The 21,163-nt window shown below is 34.4% G+C and overlaps 2 protein-coding genes and 13 non-coding genes across 16 annotated transcripts in view; 5 read left to right on the plus strand and 10 right to left on the minus strand.

Annotated features, from left to right (window-relative positions):
- sens-2 (zinc finger transcription factor senseless-2) overlaps positions 1-3,134 on the plus strand; it is a 65,928-nt gene extending 62,794 nt beyond the window's left edge. For both annotated transcript variants that reach the window (XM_073080204.1, XM_073080205.1), the window contains exon 6: positions 310-3,134. In XM_073080204.1, coding sequence (XP_072936305.1) covers positions 310-395 — 86 coding nt within the window. In that variant the 3' untranslated portion in view covers positions 396-3,134. The remainder of the gene's footprint in view (positions 1-309) is intronic.
- Positions 3,135-7,337: 4,203 nt separating this feature from the next.
- Positions 7,338-7,409, minus strand: TRNAQ-UUG (transfer RNA glutamine (anticodon UUG)). Its single transcript has one exon. It is a non-coding gene; the product is annotated as a tRNA-Gln (tRNA).
- A 1,989-nt stretch (positions 7,410-9,398) lies between these two features.
- TRNAQ-UUG (transfer RNA glutamine (anticodon UUG)) lies at positions 9,399-9,470 on the minus strand. The gene has a single exon. It is a non-coding gene; the product is annotated as a tRNA-Gln (tRNA).
- Positions 9,471-9,931: 461 nt separating this feature from the next.
- On the plus strand, positions 9,932-10,003 carry TRNAQ-UUG (transfer RNA glutamine (anticodon UUG)). The gene has a single exon. It is a non-coding gene; the product is annotated as a tRNA-Gln (tRNA).
- Positions 10,004-10,537: 534 nt separating this feature from the next.
- On the minus strand, positions 10,538-10,609 carry TRNAQ-CUG (transfer RNA glutamine (anticodon CUG)). Its single transcript has one exon. It is a non-coding gene; the product is annotated as a tRNA-Gln (tRNA).
- A 785-nt stretch (positions 10,610-11,394) lies between these two features.
- On the minus strand, positions 11,395-11,466 carry TRNAQ-UUG (transfer RNA glutamine (anticodon UUG)). The gene has a single exon. It is a non-coding gene; the product is annotated as a tRNA-Gln (tRNA).
- Positions 11,467-12,724: 1,258 nt separating this feature from the next.
- Positions 12,725-12,796, plus strand: TRNAQ-UUG (transfer RNA glutamine (anticodon UUG)). Its single transcript has one exon. It is a non-coding gene; the product is annotated as a tRNA-Gln (tRNA).
- A 634-nt stretch (positions 12,797-13,430) lies between these two features.
- Positions 13,431-13,502, minus strand: TRNAQ-UUG (transfer RNA glutamine (anticodon UUG)). Its single transcript has one exon. It is a non-coding gene; the product is annotated as a tRNA-Gln (tRNA).
- Positions 13,503-13,836: 334 nt separating this feature from the next.
- TRNAQ-UUG (transfer RNA glutamine (anticodon UUG)) lies at positions 13,837-13,908 on the minus strand. Its single transcript has one exon. It is a non-coding gene; the product is annotated as a tRNA-Gln (tRNA).
- Positions 13,909-14,230: 322 nt separating this feature from the next.
- TRNAQ-UUG (transfer RNA glutamine (anticodon UUG)) lies at positions 14,231-14,302 on the minus strand. The gene has a single exon. It is a non-coding gene; the product is annotated as a tRNA-Gln (tRNA).
- Positions 14,303-17,092: 2,790 nt separating this feature from the next.
- On the plus strand, positions 17,093-17,725 carry LOC140747848 (uncharacterized). The gene has a single exon (XM_073080465.1). The coding sequence runs from the start codon at positions 17,093-17,095 to the stop codon at positions 17,723-17,725; it is 633 nt and encodes a 210-aa protein (XP_072936566.1).
- Positions 17,726-17,947: 222 nt separating this feature from the next.
- TRNAQ-UUG (transfer RNA glutamine (anticodon UUG)) lies at positions 17,948-18,019 on the minus strand. Its single transcript has one exon. It is a non-coding gene; the product is annotated as a tRNA-Gln (tRNA).
- Positions 18,020-18,480: 461 nt separating this feature from the next.
- TRNAQ-UUG (transfer RNA glutamine (anticodon UUG)) lies at positions 18,481-18,552 on the plus strand. Its single transcript has one exon. It is a non-coding gene; the product is annotated as a tRNA-Gln (tRNA).
- A 534-nt stretch (positions 18,553-19,086) lies between these two features.
- Positions 19,087-19,158, minus strand: TRNAQ-CUG (transfer RNA glutamine (anticodon CUG)). Its single transcript has one exon. It is a non-coding gene; the product is annotated as a tRNA-Gln (tRNA).
- Positions 19,159-19,946: 788 nt separating this feature from the next.
- Positions 19,947-20,018, minus strand: TRNAQ-UUG (transfer RNA glutamine (anticodon UUG)). The gene has a single exon. It is a non-coding gene; the product is annotated as a tRNA-Gln (tRNA).
- Between the last annotated feature and the right edge of the window lie 1,145 nt (positions 20,019-21,163).

Genomic DNA, 21,163 nt, shown 5'->3' on the forward strand with positions numbered 1-21,163 from the left:
ACGAGGAAGTTAAATTTTGTTTGAGCAGTAAAGCAAAAGATCGTGTTACCTTTGGTGGTAAACAGGCAGTGAGGTTTCTTTTAAGCAAACTCTTTAAACCAGAACACAGGAGCGCGGAGGAGTTTAGGACAGAAATTCGTACGACAATGCCGCCGTAATAGTCGCTACCGTCTTTAAAACTAGAAAAGTAGGACCAATCTCTTCTATTCTGCCGTTTATGAGCTTAAATATCTTAAAGACTGACTCGTGACCGGTATAATTTAGTACTCAGTTTATAGTTGTAGATTTAAAGTTCTAATCCCCTTGCAGATCTCCGCCCGCCTCACCCAGATCTTCGCCCGCAGCCGGACTTCAGGAGCATGGGTACAGTGCCCCTGCAGCCGCTGCCCTCCTGAACCTCGACCGCCTGGCCCACCAGCTGGCGTCAAGGCAGTTACAACTGAACCTCTCAGTGAAAGACAACCAAAGACAGTAGTGTATGTGTCAGTGAAACCGTAGTCAGGAAAATCAAATAGTTGAGCAACTTTTGCATATTTTACCAAAGTGAATTTTACGTGTATGTTTTTTTTCATACTCTACTTCAATATAGATTTTTTAATTATTGAAAATATTGATAACTTAAACGGGCGTAACTAAATACTTACAAGATCTTTAAGAAATGTTGATTTTGCTTCATTGGTATCTAGTTTTTCAATTTCAATTTTTATTTTTTGCTCTATAATAAATTAAATGTTCTAAGCTGCTGTAGATTATGAAAAAAACATAACGAAATTTCCATTCACAGATTTTTTCATTCGTAATTAATCATTACATTATTAATTAAAACGCAATAAATTACCTTTACACCCTAAGTGATACACATCTGTATATACATTATATTATGAACGTATGTCAAGTGGAATATCATTAATTATATTAAACATCACTAAAAGTTACCCAGTTTCATAACATTAGATAATATTAGCTTAATTTACCGTAGTTAAGTACCTACCTATGTGAACTCTGTATCAAAGATGTTAAAAATTATTTAGTTGATTTTGTTATGTAAATCAAGTTTTTGATCTCAAGGTAAAGACGTTTTTGTAACTGTAATTATAAGCTTCAAATTACGAAACCAATATTACAATTTACCAAAAGAGTTTAACCAAATGTAAGGTAATGTAAGGTATATGCACCTGATTATGTCCCCAAAAATAATTTTTATTTTTAGGTTTTAAACAGCCCAGACTGACTGTAAGTCATTCCAAAACATAGTTATTTTAGGGTTATTTCGGTATGAAAATACAATTCCAATATTAAATTTAATTTTAAAATGTTTTGATATAGTACAAAAATCATTCCTATTTATGTTTGTGCAAATATTTACAATGTTGTTTTGTTTTAAATTATCTATTCATTTTGTAAAACTACCAAAAATATACTGAAGAAAAAAAGATACATTTTATCTAATTAAATTTAGACACTAAAACACTACATTTGTCACAAATTAAATTCAAGTTTTTTTTTTAATTTTTACAATATTAACTTAATTTCAAAATGGGCTACAAGCTGCAAATCCATTTTTATTATTATACCCTATTTTTAATTTACCTAGCCAAATGATTACGTTACCGGTTAGTCAAAATATTCTAACACGAGATTAAAACGAATACTCTAGTAATATAAGAAATTAAAAATAGCTTAAGATTCTCGTTTAATAACTTGTATATCACATTGTTTATGACTAATTATATAAGTACTTTCCAAAGAAAAATGTTTGAATGTTAACAATAGTAACCCGTCATTGCCATCACTGTCATTCGGGAAAAATGACATATCATAAATATGATTTAGAAAAATTTAGGATTTAAATTTGGAATAAGGCCGCTGTATATATTAATAATAAACTGTTAGTACATCACTTAAAAATAAGGAATAATATAATTATCCCGTAATTTTAAATAGTTTTGTATCCCACTGCTGGACATGGGTCTCTTCCTATAACTAGGAAAAACTTGAATGGTTTCATTATCACAAATAGAGGTTTTATTTTACTTACTAAATAAATTATGTACAAATAGTAAAGATAGGTACGGTGTCCGTCAGAGCTGAGCTTGACTAAACAGCACAAACATGTAGACTAAAATTAGTCAACGGCACTTTTTTGTCATAAGTGTTCATATAAATGTATCAAACACAGTGACACGTAAACGATGACATAGTGAACAGAGAGATCAACATGCGTCTGTCACACCTTAACATAACATGACATTAATATATTCAAACACTTTTTTATAAAAAAAATCTACTTTAATACTATTAGATCTTAATATTTAAAAAATATTAATCGACACAGATATCGGCCTTGTCGCATGCCGCGTGTCTGTGTCGCATGACGCGCGGTAGAGTCTTATATCGCGCGCCAGTGTCGCATGCCGCGGTCCGCTGTCGCATGACGCGCGCCAGTGCCGCATGTCGCGAGCCACTGTCGCATGTCGTGCGTCTCTTTAATATAACAGTCGTATGTCGATTTCATCACGTCGCGGTCGCGTATCACCCTAGGTTAATTATATTAAAGTCATAAGCCACCACACACAAATAACTTCATTAAATGTGAAATCCCTTATGCCAAAGATATATAGCGAAATGTAAATAGAAACATTACTTATCCCAAATATCGTCTGACAATGTAATTTTTACCATCAAAATTATGATTAAAATGTTATGTAAATATTTTTCGTGAAATTACAAAGTCAAATTATGTATACCCACTTAGAAATTGCAAAAAATAGACAATGTTATAATTAAAATTAAGAGTATACTCTTACTTACTAAAAATATGAACATTATTATTATATACTAGTTGTAAAATAATAATAATTTTCATATTTTTTAAGATTTTTCTGATTATTCTAATAATATAATTAATGTAATGTAAGTATGTAAAATATTTAATTGTATTTCGAACACTTATATCACGATTTTTAAAATTTAGAACAATGTTATGTAATTGTAAATAATGTAATATATTTTGTTAATAAATTAATTATTATCGTATAAACGACCCCAAAGACAAACGTGCAATCCTAACGATGTAACAATTATAAATTTTATTAATATTTAAGCACTTCAATAAATGATGATGTATAAAATAACTGTTGTTTTATTCACGCAAATACATTTAACCCCATTAAAATACAAGACAAAATTAATTACTTGCATATGATCAATTACCTAAAGAGCTCTTTGTGATTTTATTGAAGTTATAAAAACACCTACTTCTACTTGTTAGTAGTACTTTGTATATAAAGATAGCAGCAAGGGAGCATGCAATCCAGTGTTTTCAAACAACCAAAAAGGTCTCAGATCTCCTTAATAAGCGGAAGTTAGCTATCAGTTTAATATGCCTTCCGAAGCATAGAAATTCCTTTGAAATTTAGCCATTAGCGGTCACTCAGCTAACTCCAACACCTCCGTGCACGACACATAGAACATTTTAGATCAGTAAAAATCTGCATATGCTACAAGACGCTGCGCGCTTTGATCCTTATTTTTTAAATCACCTATGAACATTATCAACACCAAAAGAGTCGCCAATGTATTACTAGTTAGGGAAGAGAGCTCTATTTGCACCTTGTTTCAATAACTTCATGTTCATTCCATACTAAGGCACTTTCGAAACTAAAACAATGATGTTTTTATATATCATTATATATATTAGAAATATCAATACTACTTTAATAGTTCTGTTACTAATTACATACGTAACTTAACGCGGAACCCGAAAATTGGACCTACACTAATAGAGTAGAGCAGAAGATCGAAAAAGTGATCACATTATTTTTCTCATCCCTACAATTTTGTCAATATTGATTGAAACCGAACATAAAATCATTATTATGCTGATGAGACAACACGATCTCTCCATAATCCAATTCCGCCGGTACACGAGTGCTGTGAACTTGAGTGACTCCTCAGGTTACATGGGGTTCTGTTGATTAATTGTAATGTACAAGACGTAGCTGGTACTTACAATCGGTACAGTAAATTATACTTCACTTACAATGTTTCTGATACATAGAGATTAGCATAGGTGCGTAAAGACCATATTAGGTCTTTTTAGACTCGGCCAGATATATGGGATAAAAAGATATGGGTGAATTATCTGTTGGGCTTTAATCGTTAAGATGGTGTCTGTAAATTAAAAATAAAGGTTCGAATCACATTTTGAACTTATATCCGTTTTTTTTACAGGTAGCTTACTTTGACATCGTTAGGTACTTGTTATAAAATATATATATATATATATTTTTAATTTGGGTTAGTGTTACATTAATACCTTAAAATCAGATATTATTTTTTACGTACCTACCACATTGTAACGCATTTTCTGGTAAAATAGAATTCCTGAACCAATCAATAAAACCCCAGCGATTTGATGAAGTCTAAAAAAAGAATTAATCCACTAACTTGATTCCAGTTGCAGGCTTGTTTGTTCGCGATGTTTGCAGGGTTATGATCGATTGGTCATTAACCTAATAGCTGATCTATTTCCAAATGATACGATATGATCGATGTAGGGTTGTCACTAAAAGGAAAATTTAAAATAGTCTACGTAACTAAATAATTAATATAACATTCAAAAAACTCAACTGATAAAAAATATAGGCTGTGTTACTCCAAGTTAGACTCCTGATATGTTAAAATCCGTCAAATCGTTAGAGCGACAAGAAATACGCATAAAGAACGAGACATACATACAAACATAATGCTCGAAAAACATTAGCTTCCTCGGGCGGAAAAAAAAAATATTGTATTTGATATCACAGTTTACATTATAAGTAAAGATTCACTGTTATGTTAATAAGTATTGAATTTAAAAATACTGCGATTTTTAATAAACCAGATTTCATAGCTTTCAAGTTAAACCCTTTTGAAAAAAATGTAGCGTCGTATAGTAGTCGTGACACATAAATATCAATTCTTAAGGTGGTATGTGTTGTGGACGATCTTTTGGTCTAACCTAACGTTAAGTGTATGTAACATAGTACCTATATCAAAATTATACACACAATTCCACAGCATACCAATATACCTTAGAAACAGAATTAAACGGCCAATTTTGTCTAAAAAAGTGCTACTATAAGATAAGTAGGTACTTCGATAACTTAATCGAACTAAAGTCGTTTCGGGAAGTGGCAACCCTAAGTAAGGTATTTACGACCGTAAACTTTGGCGTGGACAATTAAAAATATTGAACATCGGTAGAAGTGCAAACGCAAATTAGATTGGCCGTGGAATTTCCCACTAAATACCTATTAGTTCTACTAACTTTTTTATAATATAGCATGCAGTCCACTTGATGGTAAGCTACTGCTACCCACGGACATATGTAATCCACCCCAGGTAGGATTAGATATTACTACCTGAGATCGGCCACAGATGCGCCGCTACCCCTGCGGACTAAGCTGGAACACCTCGGAAAAGTATGTCTCCTTTACCACACCCTTCAAATCGGAACGCAGCAGCGTTTAACACTACTATATAGGTGTGGCGGTGGTGCCGCCGGAATCGAACCAGGAAGGGTTCTACCTTAAAAACTACCCATTGATTACATTATGTGAGAAGCCGATTTATAATTTTGTACTACCACATGTCAAACATTAATTATCATATGGCTGTAATAAATATACCTGTAATCAGGAAAACTGATGAGGATTTTATCGATTCTAAGTTTCTACCAAAATATACCATATTTACAGACTAAAAGCAAAGAAGGGAAAATATTCGAACTAAATGGTTATGGTGCTCTACTTAGTAAATATACGAAAACGTTACACTTTCTCACACTAAGATTTTCTGTGCCATATGTCACGAACACACATACGAATACAAGAACACCCAGATACGGAACTAAAAACTAATAAGACATTAAACCATTAATAATTGACTGGATGAGAATCGAACCTGAAACCACAAAGAACAGGAACAAAAAACGTTGAAAAGTAATAAACTATCCTAATAACTTCCTTACAATAACATGATACCACCTTTTTTATTAAGGTATTCTAGTCTCCATAACTCGTATAGCGAAACATTGTTAGATTTGGAGAAACGCGGGAAGGTCCGGTCCTAAGGGACCGCGGTGGACCCTAAACGCCTGTTAGCACGCAGTAGGACCAACTGGACCGCATTTGGGGCACGCAATTGTTTGCGACAGATAAAGGTGTTTTCTCTTTATTTTGTGTAATATTACAAATTATTTACTTTTGTAAAGTGCAATATTACTAATTTTGATTTAAATAAAATGGAATTGTTAGATTTGGAGAAAAGCGGGAATGTCCGGTTCTTTAAGACCGCGGTAGACTTTAAATGCTTGTTAGCTCGTGTTAGCTCGCAGTAGGATCGACTGGACCGCATTTGGGGCACGCAATTGTTTGCGACTGATAAAGTTGTTTTTTCGTTTAATAGCACATTTTTTTTAATTGTATCGTCTTCATTCCATTAATGTCCCATTCCCTCAGAGTGAGATATGAAGTGCGAGTAGTGAAATATTATAAACTGTACGTATATTCTTTTTTTTTTATAATATAAGAGTAGCAGACGAGCATGCAGTCCACCTGATGGTAAGTGGCTACTGCCGCCCATGGACATCTGTAATAAACCCCAGATAGGATTAGATATTCCTACCTGAGGTCGGCCACAGATGCGCCGCTACCCCTGAGGACTAAGCTGGAATGCCTCGGAAAAGTCTTTCTCCCTTACCACACCCTTCAAACCGGAACACAGCAGCACCTAACACTGCAGTTATTAGGTAGAAATAGGTGTGGCGGTGGTGCCGCCGGAGTCGAACCACAAAGGGTTCTACCACCTACAATTCAATTAATTGAAGTGTGTGAAGAAAGCGCTTTCTTAATAGCTGATATTCAAAATGAAATTGATATAATTAATTTAATGGGAAATATTCGCAGCACCTCATAGACAACTGTAATACACTCTTAAAATTCTACCTGAAGTCGGCCACCATTGTGGCATAACAAAGACATCACAAAGGTTTATACTTCCAGTTACCATAAACTTGAAACAAGCTAACCATTTGGTGAATGCCATTGGCTAATGAGCCAATTGCATTTTATTATTCGTAAGAAAAAAATGTTTTTGTCTATGCAAGTAAAGCTACATTACGTCACATTTAGATATTTATTTATTTTATTTAATTATAGATATTTTTGGACATTTTTAAGAAACATATAACATCGAGTTAGTTACTCAGGTGATTATGTTCCCTATGGCAGGGTTTACTAAAAAGAATAGAAAACACAAAAAAAATGAGTTGATAAAAGAATAGTCTGAGCGACAGGTTCCACCGAGATTTGAACTCGGATCGCTGGATTCAAAGTCCAGAGTGCTAACCATTACACCATGGAACCGATGAAGAGTATTTCTTTAACTGTGAATACTTATTCATTAATAATTTGTAGGATATTTAAACAGCTGCAGAATATAATTGGACAATCTGTAGTAGAATATGAAGTTCTTAATTAAAGTTATCCTATATATAGGCATTGTAAATTAGATCGACAAAGTGAAAACTAAATTAACACTGAAAATAAAGAAGTAGTGAGAATAAGAGTAGTATCCAAGGTATACTTTGTACTTATAACTATTAGATTACTATATAATAATAAATAATGGATCACGATATATTATCTAAAATTAAAAGCCTTATGTAAAATTAAAAGCCGCGGGGGCCCTCTTTATCGATGTTAAATGTTGAGAACAACAGGGAAATGGGTATTCAATTTACACCGATAGAAGTGGCAAATACCATTAAGCAAATGACTAGAGGTAAATCCCCAGGTCATGATGGTCTCAGCTTTGAGCATCTACAATACGCAGGACCACATATGTCCAGGGTGTTAGCCATGTTGTATAACGCCTGTATGAGCCATAGTTTTATGCCTAGCGAGATGATGAGAACGATAGTTGTGCCGATTGCCAAAAATAAAACCGGTGATTTAGCTGATAAGGCCAACTATCGGCCCATATCGTTAGCTACGGTCATCTCCAAGGTGTTTGACAGCATGCTTAACTCACATCTGGATAAATACATCATTCCACATGACAACCAATTTGGATTTCGAACAGGATTGTCCACAGAAAGTGCGGTGTTGAGTCTTAAGCATGCTGTCACATACTATTCTAGGCGCAAGACTCCAATCTATACCTGTTTCCTGGACCTGTCCAGAGCCTTTGACCTGGTTTCATACGATATACTGTGGAAGAAGTTAGAAGAAGTGAATATACCGCCAGATCTTGTAAACATATTAAAATATTGGTATGGAAACCAGGTCAACAACGTTCGATGGGCAGGTGCATTATCGCGTCCGTATGGGTTGGAGTGCGGGGTGAGGCAGGGGGGGTTAAGCTCACCTACTCTCTTTAACCTGTATGTGAACGGGCTGATCGGCGAGCTCAGCAGCACCAGGGTCGGCTGCTACATTGATGATGTTTGTGTAAATAACCTAAGTTATGCAGACGACATGGTTCTGCTGAGTGCGTCGATTTGTGGCCTCAGAAGGTTGCTGGACATATGTGAGGCTTATGTGGGGAGGCATGGTCTGACCTATAATGTAAAAAAGAGTGTCGTGATGGTCTTTGAGGCCGATGGGAAAACGCCAAACCAAGTACCTCCCGTATTTCTCAATGGTACACAACTGGAGAGAGTGTACCAATTTAAATATCTCGGGCACATGTTGACCCCGGACCTCAAAGACAACGCCGATATAGAGAGGGAACGGAGGGCGCTGTCGATCAGGGCTAATATGCTCGCTCGCAGGTTTGCGCGCTGCTCGAAAAATGTTAAAATAACGTTGTGTAGAGCCTTCTACACCTGCAGCCTGTGGGCCGCGTATAGTCTAAAGTCGTACGGCGCCCTCCGTGTCCAATATAACAATGCGTTCAGGGTGCTGATGAAGCTGCCCCGATTTTGTAGCGCGTCAGGGATGTTCGCAGAGGCGCGAGTCGACTGCTTTTATGCGACTATGCGCAAAAGATGTGGATCCCTTGTGCGCAGACTGCGGGGCGGTACCAACAGCATCCTGAACATGATTGAAAGCGGATTAGACTGCCGATACGTGGGTCATTGCTGTGCCATTTCTAATGGAATGGCATAGCAATGAGAAATCATTGCTATGCCATTCCATTGTGAAAACAATATGTTACACTATAAGTTTTAGATTAAGTACTAACATAGGATAAGTCTATAATGTAATACTAACACATATGAGTCCTGTGGCTTGAAATAAAAAAGTTATTATTATTATTATTATGTGGTAAAAAGAACTCAACACTGAAGACAAAATATTCAATGTCTGATTATTGGCACTTTGGCAAACAAAATTAGTACCAAAAAATACAGGTTCCACCGAGATTTGAACTCGGATCGCTGGATTCAAAGTCCAGAGTGCTAACCATTACACCATGGAACCGTTAAACATGTTTTCTTTAACTATGGTTATAACGGAGAATATGTGAACAACTGCTCTATATTACGCCGTCTGTTCTTAATTAAAGAATTTCATAAACTTATTAAATATTTTCTTTTAATTTATGTGACAGATAACATATCGTTCAAAGTACTTGGTACTTAGTGTCCTTAGAAATTTGGTTCACAGATCCACTCTACTAAAAATTGACTTATGTTGCTCAAAATTAAATACATACTTGAAATATTACAATATTATTTATGACATTAAATAATCAAGTAAAATAAAATTATAATTAAATTAATTACCGCAATATTCGGTAAAAATTTTGAGTGCTTCCTACAATCTTAAGTTTTTCTATTTTATAAACACATAGATTCTGTTTCTTTTTATTTCTTTTATATTTAAATTGAACAGGTGTTTATTTATTCCATATATCCATATTTAAAGAAATAATATTCATCGGTTCCATGGTGTAATGGTTAGCACTCTGGACTTTGAATCCAGCGATCCGAGTTCAAATCTCGGTGGAACCTATATTTTTGGTGATTTTGCCAGACTACCATAATTGAGACTGTAGACAGTCGTCCCTTGAGTGAAGAGTAATTTTTGCCATATAACTGATAAGAACTTTAATTTCCAATATTATTTATATCTTAACATATTTTCAAAATATAAATATTTTACTATAAGACAGAATATGCATCGGTGAATTCGAAGACGAATTAGACATTTATAGACAGACAGACATAGCTCTCATAAATGGCAAGCTAAAGTGGCTATGCTCCGACCACATCACTTGGAGCACTTGAAGCGATAGAAAAAAAGATTATTCGCTGGGTTCTAACAAAAAGAGTCACCCTTAACTAAATGGAGTAACGGAATGAGTGAAAGACGTTGGATTAAAAACACACGGAAGCGATTGGAGTATCGCCAATTTGGGGAACCCTATGTCCAGCAGCAAACCTCAAAAAGCTGATAAATGGACAACTCTAGTCAGCAAACACCATCACAACGGATATTCAAATGTGCATAACAATGAATCATATAAAGTTTCTAAACAAAAAGACAGGTTCCACCGAGATTTGAACTCGGATCGCTGGATTCAGAGTCCAGAGTGCTAACCATTACACCATGGAACCGATGAGCATTGCTTCTAAACATCATCTTCATATTTACCGTATAAAGAAAAAAAACTCGTTTCCGTTAAAAAATCGACGTATATATTTTGCGATTTTAAGTTTATGCACGATGGTAAACTGTGCCGACATTTATATTATAGTGCAAGTTCATAATATAATTAAAGACAACGAAAGTTTTGTGATTTCTCTGCTGTTAATATTATTCGGGAGGTTTCTGGACATTTACTTTTAATTTGACATCATTCTTATTTGCAAATAACTAGAGTCTCTCATAAATAGCAAAGTATCAAACATTAGATAACTATATATTTCATAACTATTCTTTATTACAAAATAATCCATGTTCCTACATAATTGATGACCTACAAAATTGACGAAAATTGTTTGTTTCACTCACCGCTTTGTATGATTTTCTCAACTGAAACAAAAAAATATTGTTAGATTTTGGAAGTAAGTCGGGATAGAGACCGTACTCTCCTGGGAGAGTGGACGCTAAACGCTTGTTAGCACGCACTACAGGGCCGCATTTGGTGCTAACTACTTACATATATTGTTTTATTGTAGTAATATGTCACAAATAATAAATGTAACATAAAAGAAGATAATAATCATTTAAGTATAATTGTTACGGTTGCTTCTACACTCTAATAATAAAGATATTGACCATATTATAACCAAAATTAAAACATTTATTTCCCGTGTCCATAACATCTGATTTAAGTTTTAATATTTAAATTGAGCGATATTTTTCTGAAATGGTTTTAATTTTATCAACATAAAAACTAAGGTTCCACCGAGATTTGAACTCGGATCGCTGGATTCAAAGTCCAGAGTGCTAACCATTACACCATGGAACCGTTGTTTCTTAAGTCTATATTATACAATACGTTAAGACATAGTCGCAAATGTATTGTTTGAATATTATTTAACTTGGAATAATCGCCTTTATTAAAAAAGTGACAGCAACTAAATGCTGCTTATTAAGAATTAAACGCAACTATTTATGTTACAAGAAAAAGCTCCAGTTCCAGTCCCTAGCTAAAATTGGCGCAAATTTATAATTAAAAATCATAATAATATACAATAGTATTTTTCACAAAATATGATATTAAAACAATAAAAACAACAAAGTCACAGCAACAAGAAAAATCTCCAAGTCCGATCCCCAATCAGACGTATCTACAATTCTACATAATAATAATTAGAATAGAACAATAAATAGAATCACGCTCATTTTCTTCCAAAATACAAACATAAAAAACCTGTCACCATGAAACAACAACAACAAAAAAATCAGCTCCAAATCCGGTCCCCGGGCAGAATCGCCGCGCATATATAATTCAGAACGTCCGCGCGCGTCTCGGACGCAATCAGTATTGTGAATAATGTATGCGGACGATGATTGCAAATCGCCCCGCGATTGCGAGAATCGCGTTATAGGATTTGTGACGTCGTTTTTGAGTAGAAATTATTTTTGTAACGTGTTTTTTGGACTTACATTTTTTAATTATTTTTATGATATAAATATGTTATTAATATTTTCGGATATTATATGCTGGTTACACTCATAATAAAAAGTAATACTAAAGTCATTACTAAATACATAGTGGACAACAATTGTGTGTATACTTTCACAAAATATTTTTACGGTTAACTATCATTATAATATTATGTATATTCCGTATAATAAACTAGTTGATATTACTTAAAACTATAAAATACCGGCGTACTAAGATTAGAAATACCATACTACCAAAGACTACCATAGAAGATAGGTATGATGTGTTATAGAGTTTCTATCGCCGCTTTAAAAAAATCTATAAACAAAACACCATTCTAAGTTGTATGATTGGTATTTGTATTAAAATATTAATGTATTATTTAAATATTTTGATTTAGATGTTTTTAATAAAAATATGATCAGTACAGTAATACTATTCGTATTATAATGTTAAAATTTCCCATACGATTATTACTTAACATGTTCTCAAAGCAGCTTACAGCTCGTCTGCCTTTCACTTTCGTAATCGTGTGAAAACAACCTTACGTCTTGACGTCACTTAGTGAAAGGCTCATCGGCTGTCGTGGATATTAATTTAGGATACACAGATGTACGGTTCCATGGTGTAATGGTTAGCACTCTGGACTTTGAATCCAGCGATCCGAGTTCAAATCTCGGTGGAACCTATATTTTTACCTGTTGCTTTGGCAATAAGTAGAAAATACAGGTAATCCTTTACAAATGAAAAAGTAATACCTAAATTTTGGTACTATACAAAAGAAAGTAGGTTACTTTGTAAAGTAACAAAGTTTATTACAAAAATACGCGTCACTTTATTATATACATATACACCTTTTACAATTTATAATTATTTTTATTTTTAACATTAATAATAAATAATTTATAATATTAGTATAATTTTTATATAAAAGTAATATTTTTATATCAACTTTTAATAAAAATAAATTTAAACACAAATTAAAAATATATTTCATAGGATTTTTTTATTTATTTGAAAATAATATAATACATGTATGGTACCTGAGGCTAAAAAATGTTTAACAATTATGATATACAGTATTTCCCGGATAAAGTTGTAGTTCTACGAAATTGTTTCTTGAAAATTTCATATTTTAATAAATATTTTATAATAGTTTGCTCCTATTTTGAGTACTTCTAAAACTCTCTCAATTATTCATTGTCAAATACAGAAAATATACCTGAGGGTTGCGGTCATATTAACGTAGTTTTTTTAAATTACCAGAATTAGCAGTTTATCGATATAAATAAGCAGATAATTAATAACATATAGTAAAATACAGGTTCCACCGAGATTTGAACTCGGATCGCTGGATTCAAAGTCCAGAGTGCTAACCATTACACCATGGAACCGATGTTTAATAATAAGAAATTGCATATTATATTTTGTAAATTATATAAGATTAATACAATTATATAACATTACAAAATACAATACTATGTCACAAAAAGTACAAAGATATACGCTTTATATGCCAATAGCTGCACACTTAGATACTCTATCGTGGATGTCATTGACACTATGTGTGGCCGATACGTAAAATATACCGTACGCCTATAAAATATACGTTAAATTTGCGGTAATATTTAAATCATTAATCATAATTATCAGAATTAACTGACCTGCCCAACTACCTAAATATACCTAATTAAGCAGGTAATTAATAATGTCATAATAATAAAAGACAGGTTCCACCGAGATTTGAACTCGGATCGCTGGATTCAAAGTCCAGAGTGCTAACCATTACACCATGGAACCGATGACAAATTATAATAAATTTAATATTATGTTTTGTAAATTATTTAAGAATAATATAGTTATCTATGTCACCAAAAACAAAAGAAATGCGCTTTTTATGCCTATAGCCGCACACTTAGATACCCTATCTTGGGTATCATTGACACACACAAATCTATACGTAAACTATACCTTACGCATATAAGATATACCTACCTATGTACGTTAAATTTGCGGTTGTATTCAAATTATTTATCTTAATTATCAGAATAAACTGTCTTAACTATCTATCTAATTATAATTCAGTGGGTAATTAATAATATCATAATAGGTAACAAAAGACAGGTTCCACCGAGATTTGAACTCGGATCGCTGGATTCAAAGTCCAGAGTGCTAACCATTACACCATGGAACCGTTGACGAAAAGAAAACAATTGGCGCAGGTATCTTATTTTAAATTTACAATAATTTTAATTAGCTTTACCTAGAGAGAAACAAAGGCATTTTCTAAAATTGAAGCATTATATTAGGTTACTTGGTATCGTGGGTGTTTATTAACCAATATTTAGTCTGGGAACAAAAATATAAAAGCATGGTTTCCATATTTTGTTGGCCGGCAAACAAGCTAGGTAGAAACACTCAGGTTCGAAAGCGGGAGGCCCTACACCTTTTTCTATTGTGAAGCAGCTCGAGTGAGTTTGATATGAAGCTACTCGTACCATGTCAGTCCGCAGGAGAACTCGGCAGAACGTCTGTTTTATATGCAGTTGGTTATATATGGTCCTGGGTGTCTGAGGTTACAATAAGGTGGGCTGAATGATAATTTGCTATTTCAATATAAAAATCGAACCTTAAAGAAAAACAATAATAACTTAATTACAACAAGCTGAACACACTATATGTAACAAGTGTTCCAAATCTGTCAGTGTTATTAAATAAACAATGTTCTTAATTAAATCGTATTGTTCTCAGTAAATAAGATTTATGGAGCTCATATTCATGTAGAAAATACTAAAACGGTAACATATTTATTTTCATCTATAGATAGATTTACCTGCGACTTTGTACGCGGTCAAAGGTTTTGAAGTGAAATCATCTTTAGCGTCGTTCTGCACTTTTTGTGATGGGTATAAATGTTAAACTAGTTCCGGGACCAGAATAAGGCTACGGTATCCCCTAACTGTTGTAAGAGGCGACTAAAAAGGGTTGCGGGCGGCAAGAGAGGGAGCTCGAATAGCCTGGCCAGCGACCCTGGGAAGGACAACGATATGTGTGGTCGCATATCGTCGTGTACACCGGACGGTGTGGTGATTTAATCTCACCTGTGCGGAGCAAGACTTGGCATTGCGCTAAGAGGACTCCGGTTGCGTTCCTTTGGAGTTCCCGGAGTTCTCTACGCAGCGCTGAGGACGGCTACAATGGGGCGGTAGAATCCCACATAACCCCGTGCCGCTCCCACGGTACCGGGTACCTTTTGAAGGTGGGAAACCTTCAAAAGGTACCCGGTACCTCGAGAAGAAGAAAAAAAAAGGACATGTGACCTGATAGAAAATTCGTAAGATTGTCACGTTTATGTACGATAGCGCAACAAATGAATATTGTTTACCACATAAATTATAGTACTTTTATAGTGACAAAGCAATTCGTGAAAATTAATCCTAACCATTCAAGAATATCACAAATGCATAACGTTAACATTCAAGTTTTCTCATCTGCCGGCACTCCCGGAGTGCAACCCGTTGATTTTTATATATCTCTCATGAATGGTATTTTTTTCGGGATGAAAGGTACCCTATGTAGTTTCCAGAATCCCTAACCGGAATGTATGTACAAAATTTCATGACAATCGGTTATGTAAAGGCGTGAAAGTGTAACAAACGAACAAACAAATTGACATTCGCATACAACTCGGCGTAATATGCATAGTTTCTACAATTCTGCCACCATTCACTCTAACGATGCATATTATGTGCTTAAAAATGTTTTTATTGTATTGAAACAAGGATAATAAATTTATCTATAATAAATAAATAATAAATAATAGTGATAATAAATGATTTTATCTTTTTTACACTTGATTTTATATATCGTAAATTAGAAATAATTTGTATATATTTTAGCAATGATAATTTATTATGTGTTAATATTAGTGCAATAATATTTTGATTTTTATAATATATCATGTACCAAGTCAATCAAATGGTAAAATAAAATAAAATAAAAATAAAAAAAAATAAAAATCCATGGAAATCTGTAATTATCTGGGCTTAGAGTCCTACCTGTGGTCGGCCACATATACGTTGGTACCCTCAGTGGTAGCAACGAATCTACTAAGTTAAAATTCCGATGTCGAATTAAATAAGTATGACTCCCTTACCACAAAATTATGTAAAATGGCGTCAAGAACACAATTACTGCAATTACCTATTTATGATTTTGAGAACAACAGGGAAATGGGTATTCAATTTACACCGATAGAAGTGATAAATACCATTAAGCAAATGACTAGAGGTAAATCCCCAGGTCATGATGGTCTCAGCTTTGAGCATCTACAATACGCAGGAACACATATGTCCAGGGTGTTTGCCATGTTGTATAACGCCTGTATGAGCCATAGTTTTATGCCTAGCGAGATGATGAGAACGATAGTTGTGCCGATGGCCAAAAATAAAACCGGTGATTTAGCTGATAAGGCCAACTATCGGCCCATATCGTTAGCTACGGTCATCTCCAAGGTGTTTGACAGCATGCTTAACTCACATCTGGATAAATACATCATTCCACATGACAACCAATTTGGATTTCGAACAGGATTGTCTACAGAAAGTGCGGTGTTGAGTCTTAAGCATGCTGTCACATACTATTCTAGGCGCAAGACTCCAATCTATGCCTGTTTCCTGGACCTGTCCAGAGCCTTTGACCTGGTTTCATACGATATACTGTGGAAGAAGTTAGAAGAAGTGAATATACCGCCAGATCTTGTAAACATCTTAAAGTATTGGTATGGAAACCAGGTCAACAACGTTCGATGGGAAGGTGCATTACGCGTCCGTATGGGTTGGAGTGCGGGGTGAGGCAGGGGGGGTTAAGCTCACCTACTCTCTTTAACCTGTACGTGAACGGGCTGATCGGCGAGCTCAGCAGCACCAGGGTCGGCTGCTACATTGATGATGTTTGTGTAAATAACCTAAGTTATGCAGACGACATGGTTCTGCTGAGTGCTTCGATTTGTGGCCTCAGAAGGTTGCTGGACATATGTGAGGCTTATGTGGGGAGGTATGGTCTGACCTATAATGTAAAAAAGAGTGTCGTGATGGTCTTTGAGGCCGATGGGAAAACGCCAAAACAAGTACCTCCCGTATTTCTCAATGGTACACAACTGGAGAGAGTGTACCAATTTAAATATCTCGGGCACATGTTGACCCCGGACCTCAAAGACAACGCCGATATTGAGAGGGAACGGAGGGCGCTGTCGATCAGGGCTAATATGCTCGCTCGCAGGTTTGCGCGCTGCTCGAAAAATGTTAAAATAACGTTGTTTAGAGCCTTCTACACCTGCAGCCTGTGGGCCGCGTATAGTCTAAAGTCGTTCGGCGCCCTCCGTGTCCAATATAACAATGCGTTCAGGGTGCTGATGAAGCTGCCCCGATTTTGTAGCGCGTCAGGGATGTTCGCAGAGGCGCGAGTCGACTGCTTTTATGCGACTATGCGCAAAAGATGTGGATCCCTTGTGCGCAGACTGCGGGGCGGTACCAACAGCATCCTGAACATGATTGAAAGCAGATTAGACTGCCGATACGTGGGTCATTGCTGTGCCATTTCTAATGGAATGGCATAGCAATGATTTCACAATATGTTACACTATAAGTTTTAGATTAAGTACTAACATAAGTCTATAATGTAATACTAACACATATACTCATATGTAGCCTGTGGCTTGAAATAAAAAAGTTATTATTATTATTATTATTATGTAGTAAAAAGAACTCGACACTGAAGACAAAATATTCACTGTCTGATTATTGGCACTTTGGCAAACAAAATTAGTACCAAAAAATACAGGTTCCACCGAGATTTGAACTCGGATCGCTGGATTCAAAGTCCAGAGTGCTAACCATTACACCATGGAACCGTTAAACATGTTTTCTTTAACTATGGTTATAACGGAGAATATGTAAACAACTGCTCTATATTACGCCGTCTGTTCTTAATTAAAGAATTTCATAAACTTATTAAATATTTTCTTTTAATTTATGTAACAGATAACATATCTTTCAAAGTACTTGGTGCTTAGTGTCCTTAGAAATTTGGTTCACAGATCCACTCTACTACAAATTGACTTATGTTACTCAAAATTAAATACATACTTGAAATATTACAATATTATTTATGACATTAAATAATCAAGTAAAATAAAATTACAATTAAATTAATTACCGCAATATTCGGTAAAAATTTTGAGTGCTTCCTACAATCTTAAGTTTTTCTATTTTATAAACACATAGCTTCCGTTTCTTTTTATTTCTTTTATATTTAAATTGAACAGGTGTTTATTTATTCCATATATCCATATTTAAAGAAATAATATCCATCGGTTCCATGGTGTAATGGTTAGCACTCTGGACTTTGAATCCAGCGATCCGAGTTCAAATCTCGGTGGAACCTATATTTTTGGTGATTTTGCCAGACTACCATAATTGAGACTGTAGACAGTCGTCCCTTGAGTGAAGAGTAATTTTTGCCATATAACTGATAAGAACTTTAATTTCCAATATTATTTATATCTTAGCATATTCTCAAAATATAAATATTTTACTATAAGACAGAATATGCATCGGTGAAATCGAAGACGAATTAGACATTTATAGACAGACAGACATAGCTCTCTTAAATGGCAAGCTAAAGTGGCTATGCTCCGACCACATCACTTGGAGCACTTGAAGCGATAGAAAAAAAGATTATTTGCTGGGTTCTAACAAAAAGAGTCACCCTTGACTAAATGGAGTAACGGAATGAGTGAAAGACGTTGGATTAAAAACACACGGAAGCGATTGGAGTATCGCCAATTTGGGGAACCCTATGTCCAGCAGCAAACCTCAAAAAGCTGATAAATGGACAACTCTAGTCAGCAAACACCATCACAACGGATATTCAAATGTGCATAACAATGAATCATATAAAGTTTCTAAGCAAAAAGACAGGTTCCACCGAGATTTGAACTCGGATCGCTGGATTCAGAGTCCAGAGTGCTAACCATTACACCATGGAACCGATGAGCATTGCTTCTAAACTTCATCTTCATATTTACCGTATAAAGAAAAAAAAACTCGTTTCCGTTAAAAAATCGACGTCTATATTTCGCGATTTTAAGTTTATGCACGATGGTAAACTGTGCCGACATTTATATTATAGTGCAAGTTCATAATCTAATTAAAGACAACGAAAGTTTTGTGATTTCTCTGCTGTTAATATTATCCGGGAGGTTTCTGGACATTTACTTTTAATTTGACATTTCATTCTTATTTGCAAATAACTAGAGTCTCTCATAAATAGCAAAGTATCAAACATTAGATAACTATATATTTCATAACTATTCTTTATTACAAAATAATCCATGTTCCTACATAATTGATGACCTACAAAATTGACGAAAATTGTTTGTTTCACTCACCGCTTTGTATGATTTTCTCAACTGAAACAAAAAAATATTGTTAGATTTTGGAAGTAAGTCGGGATAGAGACCGTACTCTCCTGGGAGAGTGGACGCTAAACGCTTGTTAGCACGCACTACAGGGCCGCATTTGGTGCTAACTACTTACATATATTGTTTTAATGTAGTAATATGTCACAAATAATAAATGTAACATAAAAGAAAATAATAATCATTTGAGTATAATTGTTACGGTTGCTTCTACACTCTAATAATAAAGATATTGACCATATTATAACCAAAATTAAAACATTTATTTCCCGTGTCCATAACATCTGATTTAAGTTTTAATATTTAAATTGAGCGATATTTTTCTGAAATGGTTTTAATTTTATCAACATAAAAACTAAGGTTCCACCGAGATTTTAACTCGGATCGCTGGATTCAAAGTCCAGAGTGCTAACCATTACACCATGGAACCGTTGTTTCTTAAGTCTATATTATACAATACGTTAAGACATAGTCGCAAATGTATTGTTTGAATATTATTAAACTTGGAATAATCGCCTTTATTAAAAAAGTGACAGCAACTAAATGCTGCTTATTAAGAATTAAACGCAACTATTTATGTTCCAAGAAAAAGCTCCAGTTCCAGTCCCTAGCTAAAATTGGCGCAAATTCATAATTAAAAATCATAATAATATAAAATAGCATTTTTCACAAAATATGATATTAAAAAAATAAAAACAACAAAGTCACAGCAACAAGAAAAATCTCCAAGTCCGATCCCCAATCAGACGTATCTACAATTCTACATACTACTACATACATAATAATTAGAATAGAACAATAAATAGAATCACGCTCATTTTCTTCCAAAATACAAACATAAAAAACCTGTCACCATGAAACAACAACAACAAAAAAATCAGCTCCAAATCCGGTCCCCGGGCAGAATCGCCGCGCATATATAATTCAGAACGTCCGCGCGTCTCGGACGCAATCAGTATTGTGAATAATGTATGCGGACGATGATTGCGAATCGCCCCGCGATTGCGAGAATCGCGTTATAGGATTTGTGACGTCGTTTTTGAGTAGAAATTATTTTTGTAACGTGTTTTTTGGACTTACATTTTTTAATTATTTTTATGATATAAATATGTTATTAATATTTTCGGATATTATATGCTGGTTACACTCATAATATAAAGTAGGTACTACAAAAGTCATTACTAAATACATCGTGGACAAAAATTGTGTGTGTACATTCACGAAATGTTTTTAAGGTTAACTATCATTATATTATGTATATTCCTTACAATAAACTAGTTGATATTACTTAAAACTAGACTTAGTAATAAAAATAGGCATAAAACACTGTATAAAATACCGGCGTACTAAGATTAGAAATACCATACTACCAAAGACTACCATAGAAGATAGGTGTAGGAATCTTTATCCCTTTCTTAATAAAATATAAAACCTTGTCTATGCCATCATCCTTGTCTACGTCCTTTTTTCCCTTGTGTAAAATCTCCGTCTGTCAACCCACACATTGTGAACGCAAGAGAAAGTTTTGGACCTCATCAATCAACATCAAATACTTTCATGGAATGAAGAAAGGGT

This window comes from Epargyreus clarus, unplaced genomic scaffold (assembly GCF_041222505.1).
Source record: "Epargyreus clarus isolate Ecla_fem2 unplaced genomic scaffold, WU_Ecla_fem_2.2 ptg000015l, whole genome shotgun sequence".
NCBI classification, from domain to species: Eukaryota; Metazoa; Arthropoda; class Insecta; order Lepidoptera; family Hesperiidae; genus Epargyreus; species Epargyreus clarus.